This window comes from Mandrillus leucophaeus, unplaced genomic scaffold (genome assembly GCF_000951045.1).
Source record: "Mandrillus leucophaeus isolate KB7577 unplaced genomic scaffold, Mleu.le_1.0 Scaffold321, whole genome shotgun sequence".
Classification (NCBI taxonomy): domain Eukaryota; kingdom Metazoa; phylum Chordata; class Mammalia; order Primates; family Cercopithecidae; genus Mandrillus; species Mandrillus leucophaeus.
Genome location: NW_012103377.1, coordinates 986,151 through 993,047, shown reverse-complemented (window position 1 = coordinate 993,047; position 6,897 = coordinate 986,151). Strand labels below are relative to the sequence as shown.

General features: G+C 42.5%; 1 protein-coding gene across 1 annotated transcript in view; it reads left to right on the top strand.

Annotated features, from left to right (window-relative positions):
- Positions 1-801: 801 nt before the first annotated feature.
- Positions 802-6,897, top strand: part of EIF2S3 (eukaryotic translation initiation factor 2, subunit 3 gamma, 52kDa) — a 28,208-nt gene continuing 22,112 nt past the window's right edge. Inside the window, exons 1-5 of the mRNA XM_011988035.1 lie at positions 802-1,188; positions 1,761-1,824; positions 3,491-3,618; positions 3,703-3,824; positions 6,061-6,155. Of these exons, the coding sequence (XP_011843425.1) occupies positions 1,120-1,188; positions 1,761-1,824; positions 3,491-3,618; positions 3,703-3,824; positions 6,061-6,155 (478 nt within the window). The 5' untranslated portion in view covers positions 802-1,119. The remainder of the gene's footprint in view (positions 1,189-1,760; positions 1,825-3,490; positions 3,619-3,702; positions 3,825-6,060; positions 6,156-6,897) is intronic.

Below are 6,897 nucleotides of genomic sequence, written 5' to 3'. Positions count from 1 at the left end.
ATTACAGGCGTGAGCCACCGTGCCCGGCCTCATTAATAATATTTATTTCCTAAAAGCTAACTTGATGACTACTTACAAGTATTGTAAAGTGAGCTTGGCTTCTCAGTATTCGTCATTGTGGCTTTCATATTATCTTTTCACTTCTCTTTACTATAATTTTGCATAATAGTTGTCTCACACGTTTTTATGTAAATAAATTTATTGCAAACAAAAAAGGAAATAGCTGTTTATGACAACATTTGTATAGAAATGCACAGAGAAAAAAAATCACTCAACTGCTTTTCAACACGACGAAAAGTGGGTTAAGGTGTCAAGAATTTTTAAATTTTAAAATACCGATTTATCGGTAATCGAGGTTTTTTTGGACCTACTTCTTTAAGAAAAAAAACCAAAACAAAACAGCGCACTTTAGATGCTCTCACGACACCTAGCTAAATTCACTGGGAACGCAGTCTAACGTCACCAAGGCCCACCTCCCGGGCCCTAGAAATCACTCTCTGGGAACAAGCTAGGGACTGATTTTGCTAGCCCTGCCCCTCTGAGCCCTTCACCAAACTTCCGCGAGGGGGCGCCCGCCCCGCCACCCGCCGGGGCTCAGCACGCGGCCTTTTCCCAGCCAAGAGCCCCGTCATAGGTGGGCGCGGACCCCGAGCCGATCTCGCCTTATTAAATTACAGAAATCGGTATTCAAAAAAAAAGGGCGGGGTGGACACTCCCTCTTTTCTGTTCTCACACCGTAGCTGATTCCCAGGTTTCGGGAAACTCCACAGGAAACGGAAATGGTCTCTCCCTGGCCAGCGGGCGCGCCGGGTTGCATCACCCGCCTCGCACGGGCCGGGCGGGGCGGGGGTTTGGTGGCTGCCCTCAATATTGCCTGCACAAATATCTACCAGGTCTGCGACGAATTGCTCCAGCAACTTTGCACCGTGTTTTCCAGTAAGCCTACCGACAGGCACTGTGCAGATTCAAGCGGAGAGAAGTCCAAGTAGTGAGGCCGCTGCTGAACTGGCCATCCTGAGCCCCTACTCGGCCTTCCCGCCTCCGCTTCCCCGCCCCGCACTAGGACCCCTGCAGACGATCAGGCGGCAGCCGGGGTGACTTCCTTCCTCTTCTGGCAACATGGCGGGCGGAGAAGCTGGAGTGACTCTGGGGCAGCCGCATCTTTCACGTCAGGATCTCACTACGTTGGTGAGGTTTTGCTTGGGGAGGATGCAGAGTGAGCTCGGGAGTGGAGATGACCGAGCCTCCCGGTGGCATTGGTACTAGTCAGTGTCGGGAGCATGGGTCAGGAGCCTGGGTCAGGAGGGAGACCTGGAGGTGGGCGCCTTAAGCCATGCTCACGCCGCCTGTACCCAGGCCAGTCCACGATCTGGGCGCAGAGGTGTACGGTCGTGGGACTTCGAGCTTCTGGAGGATTCGGCTGGAAGTCCTGATGTTGATTGTCATGGTTTCAGCCTCTTAACGTCTGGGAAGGGAGTGTCTTGTCTACATTACTTTTAGTGCTAATGTTCCCAAGATTAGGGGAGCCTCTGATCCCCAGATATCCCATGGTTGAGTGGAGGTGTAGTCTGTTGTGTAATGATGAAGGGCTCTTACAGCTTCCCAGCCATAGGAGTACAGAGTTACCGATAGAGGAAAGGCGCTGTAGAAGTAGTAGAAAGCTGTGCAGATGGTGGCGAGATGTAGATGGCAAACGTCAAGTCAAAGGAAAAGTTGTGCTTTGTTTTATGTGCGATGTTTTAAAATATATTTCATTGCAGGATGTTACCAAGTTGACGCCACTTTCACACGAAGTTATCAGCAGGCAAGCCACAATTAATATAGGTGAGAGTAACTTAAGAAACCTGATCTTCTTGATCTCCAACAATTAATTTTAACCTCACTTTTTGTGTGATTACCTGGATAATATGAGGATTCACATATTCAAGAAATAGATATTGAGTCCTTGTGAATAAAGCACCTGCTAGATTTGCGGGGGAAGGGATCACAAAGAATGCTGCCCATGTCTAGCTTACAGACTTGGTAAGAAGAAAAAATGGAGACATAAGAAAAGTTTAATAGCATAAGGCAGTATGTAGTCATACGTAGCAGAAGTTTAAGGAAGAGGTGAAAATGTGGCTGTACTTGCCACACAGGATTATTTCAAGGGCCGAATTTATGAAAGATTTATTTGATGTACAAGCTGTGATTAAGTAGAGGGTTTTTTTTTCTTAATTGGCACCTGGAACTTTAGAGGAGAAGTTAGGTTGACCGAGTGTAAATTTTGGACATTTTGAGTTTGTATAAACAGCATAGTTAAAAAGTAAGACTAGTTTTTAACCTAGTTAAAAAGTAAGACCCCACCATGAGGCTATTAAAGTTACAGTATTACAGTCTGAAGCTTTAACTTATTAATGCAAACAAAGCCCAAATAAGCCTACAGGCCTTAAACTACTGCCCCTGCATTAAAAATTTTGGTTGGGGTGACCTTGGAGCATAACTTAATCTCCGAACAACCTATGCTAAGACTATACCAGTTAAAGCGAATTACTATGCATATATTGACCCAATAATTTGATCATTGGAACAAATTACAATTAAACTTAGGTTGTTTCCTTGTTTGTTCACAAATCCCTTTTTGTTGTGTCAGGGCCCATCATACCTGTTTACTTTAATCTGGAAATGCTGGAAGGTTCCTTAATATATAAAGTTCTGGCTGGGTGCAGTGGCTTATGCCTGTAATCCCAGCCCGTTGGGAGGCGGGTGGATTGCTTGAGTCCTGGAGTTGGAGACCAGCCTGGGCAACATGGCCAAACCCCATCTCTACAAAAAATACAAAAAATTAGCTGTGTGTGGTGGTGCATGCCTGCAGTCCCAGCTACTAAGGAGGCCGAGGTGGGAGGATTGCTCGAGCCCAGGTGGTTGAGGTTGCAGTGCGCTGTGATCAGGACATTGCACTCCAGTCTGTCCCAGAGTATGTTTTTTAAGTAAAGCTGTTACATGGAAGTTTCTCTTCAGTCCTATATGAGAACACGTTTCTAGTAGGAAGGGGTATGGAGGAGGAAAAATGGAAATCACTGTTGGTTTTATGTTGATATTTACAGTAAGTTATGGCTTTGGCTTTATTTTATTTATTTTATTTTATTTTATTTTATTTTGTGATAGAGTCTCGCTCTGTTGCCAGGCTGACGTGCAGTGGTGCGATCTCGGCTCACTGCAGCCGCCACCTCCTGGGTTCAAATGAGTCTCCTGCCTCAGCCTCCCCAGTAGCTGGGACTACAGGCACGCGCCACCACGCCCAGCTAATTTTTGTATTTTTGGTAGGATGGGGTTTCACCATGTTGGCTGGGGTGGTCTCGATCTCTTGACCTTGTGATCCAAAGTGTTGGGATTACTGGTGTGAGCCACCATGTCCAGCCGACTTTGGGTTTTCTACACTTAACACTATTTGAAAAAATATTTGGTATGTGATTAAATACACATGAATTAATTTTTTGAACTTTGACCATAGGTACAATTGGTCATGTAGCTCATGGGAAATCCACAGTTGTCAAAGCTATTTCTGGAGTTCACACCGTCAGGTTCAAAAATGAACTAGAAAGAAATATTACAATCAAGCTTGGATATGCTAATGCTAAGGTAAGCTGTGTACTGTGGAACAAGAAACTAACTTTAATTGTTGTGCAGATAATAAATCAAAATCTTTTTTTATTGAAATTTTAGATTTATAAACTTGATGACCCAAGTTGCCCTCGGCCAGAATGTTATAGATCTTGTGGGAGCAGTACACCTGATGAGTTTCCTACAGACATTGCAGGGACCAAAGGGAACTTCAAATTAGTCAGGTGACCTCTTTTTTGCTAAGCATACTACACTTTATATTTTATTGTCTTCTGTTTTGTACTTTTTGAAATATTGAGATGTTAAACAATGAACCTAATTGCTAAATGGTTTTGTTGTTTTTCCATTGTTTTATGTTTTTATGGCAAATCTGAAAAGTCAAGCATCTAAACCTGAGTTAAAATACTTACCTGCAATTTCTCCAAACTAAAAGTATCACTTAAACAAAATAGAAAAACAACTCATTGGATTGAAGGGATTCTTTTTCTAGGCTTCCTGAATTTCTTTTAAACAGTGCTGTTTTTGTATATTAAATAGAGATGAACAGAGCCATTTCTAATTCTCTAAAACACTTGAACTTGTTCGCCATCTATTTTCTGAATATGATTGCATACCTGGTTTTTTATCAGGATACTGACATCTGTCTAGTGATGTTTATGGGGATTGGAGATGCCCTACAAGGAATGTTTAGATTGGGGCAGGGCTGGGACCAGGGAGAGACAAGTGAGGCCTTCACCTCAAGCCCAAAATTTAAGTGGGCCTGGGGGTGGAGGTATGCCAGAAAACTCAGTAATTAGGATAAATATTTTAATGCAGTTTTTTTTGGAATTAATGCAAAAAATATGATAAACAATATCAGAATTTTAAATAAAGGCAGACTCAATATTACTGAATTTGTTTCCCCTCTTGCTTCAGTATCACTTTGTGGCTCAGCATGGCTTTGTATTTTGTTTATGATTGATTTTTTGCATTAATTTTGACTTTTTAAAAATATTGAATGCATATATTTTTCTTTCTTATTCTTTTCTTTCTTCTTTTTTTTTGAGACAGTCTCTCTCTGTTGCCCAGGTTGGAGTACAGTGGTGCGATCTCGGCTCACTGCAGCCTCCACTTTCTGGGTTCAAGCAATTCTCATGCCTCAGCCTCCTGAGTAGCTGGGATTACAGGCATGAGCCACCACGTCCAGCTAGTTTGTATTTTTATTTATTTATTTATTTTTGAGATGGAGTCTTGCTATGTCGCCAGGCTGGAGTGCAGTGGCGTGGTCTCGGCCCACTGCAACTTCTGACTCCCTGGTTCAAGTTATTTTTCTGCCTTAGCCTCCCGAGTAGCTGGGATTATAGGCACGCGCCACCACGCCCAGCTAATTTTTATATTTTTAGTAGAGACGGGGTTTTACCATGTTGGCCAGGATGGTCTTTTTCTCTTGACCTTGTGATCCGCCGGCCTTGGCCTCCCAAAGTGCTGGAATTACAGGTGTGAGCCACTGTGCCTAGCCTAGTTTTTAGATTTTTAGTAGAGGCGGGCTTTCACCGTATTGTCCAGACTCGTCTCCATCTCCTGGCCTCAAGTGATCTGCCTGCCTCAGCCTCCCAAAGTGCTGGGATTACAGGCATGAGCCTCAATGCCTGGCCATTTTCCTTGATTACTGAGTTTTTTGGCATTCTCTTAAAGTTTGCGCTTGTCTCACTGTAGTCCTGGTCCTTAGTAGGGGATTAGCAAACTTTTTTCCACAAAGGGCCAGATGGTAAATATTTTCAGCTTTGCAAGCCAGAGTTTCTGTTGCTTCTGTTCTTCTATTACAGAAGCAGATGTAGGCAATATATGTATAAATAGATATGGTGGTGGGCTAAATTTGGCCTAAGAGCTGACCTCTGTTTTAGATCATGACAATGTGAGCATACGATGAAAAAAAAAATTGTGACTCTGAATGAATACCATAGTTTTGTTTTAAAAAGGGCTGCCATCTCTGTTTCAAATGGGCAATTCTAGCTTTTCAAGGTGCTACAGGTATTTTTGGAAAAAATTTTTTTTTTTTTTTCTTAGTAGAGGCCAGGTTTCACTAGTTGGTCAGGCTGGTCTCAAACTCCTGACTTCGGGTGATCCACCTGCCTCAGCCTCCCAAAGTGCTGGGATAAGTCATTATAAGTTTTAGCTTTCAAATCAATGACATTCTCAGTATATACTCTACACGATTATTCTATACCATTTTCACTTTCGTTGGATTTGGGAGTTTCTTTATCTTCCGTTCTGCACATAACTAATTTAATTTGCTTTGTAATCTGCAGTGGTTTTAATCAGCTGGTGAACTTATTTCCAAGTTCTAGAAACACCAAGCCCTGTAACCATTTTATACCAATAAGATTATTTCCTAAGTTGATTTAACTTTAAAAAAATCTATAACTAGCATGTTTAAGTAGTGATTGATGTTAAGGCTGATTGTTATTTCTCAATTGTTAGACATGTTTCCTTTGTTGACTGTCCTGGCCATGATATTTTGATGGCTACTATGCTGAATGGTGCAGCAGTGATGGATGCAGCTCTTCTGTTGATAGGTAAATACCTCACAATTGGTTTGGACAAATCAGTGTGGAGCAAATCCAAGATGAAGTAAAGCGAAACTAAGGCCTTTAAGGATCATATCTGTTACCTAAGGGTGACATGAATGGGAACTAACCTGTCATCCAGGATGACTTTCCTACCTACCAGCTATCACAAAATACTGAAAAAGATAGATTTGGGGCTGATAGCTTGTGAGAATTCTTGTGGTAGCATTTGAGAAAATGAAAAAAAGTCAGTAGTTCATTTTTCTCATTTAAATCACATGAGGTGATTTAGTTTTAAATGTATGTGTAAAACTTTGTGTTATGGTTTGTGTGTGTGTGTATGTCTGAACTGTCTACTGTGGAAGTATTTAAGATACAAATACCATTCATAATAAGTGCTGAAGTCTAGGAATAAGTGGAGTTTTGAAGGGTAGCGTATGTATTGTTTCTTACGTTAGCTGTTAAGAGATTTCATTACTATGGGATAAAATTTTTTTATTTTTATTTATTTTATTTTATTTTTTTGAGATGGAGTCTGGCTCTGCCTCGCCCAGGCTGGGGTGCAGTGGCGCCATCTCCGCTCGCTGCAGGCACTGCCTCCAGGGTTCACGCCATTCTCCTGCCTCAGCCTCCCGAGTAGCTGGGACTACAGGCACCCGCCACCACGCCTGGCTAATTTTTTGTATTTTTAGTAGGGACGGGGTTTCACCATGTTAGCCAAGATGGTCTGGATCTCCTGACCTCGTGATCC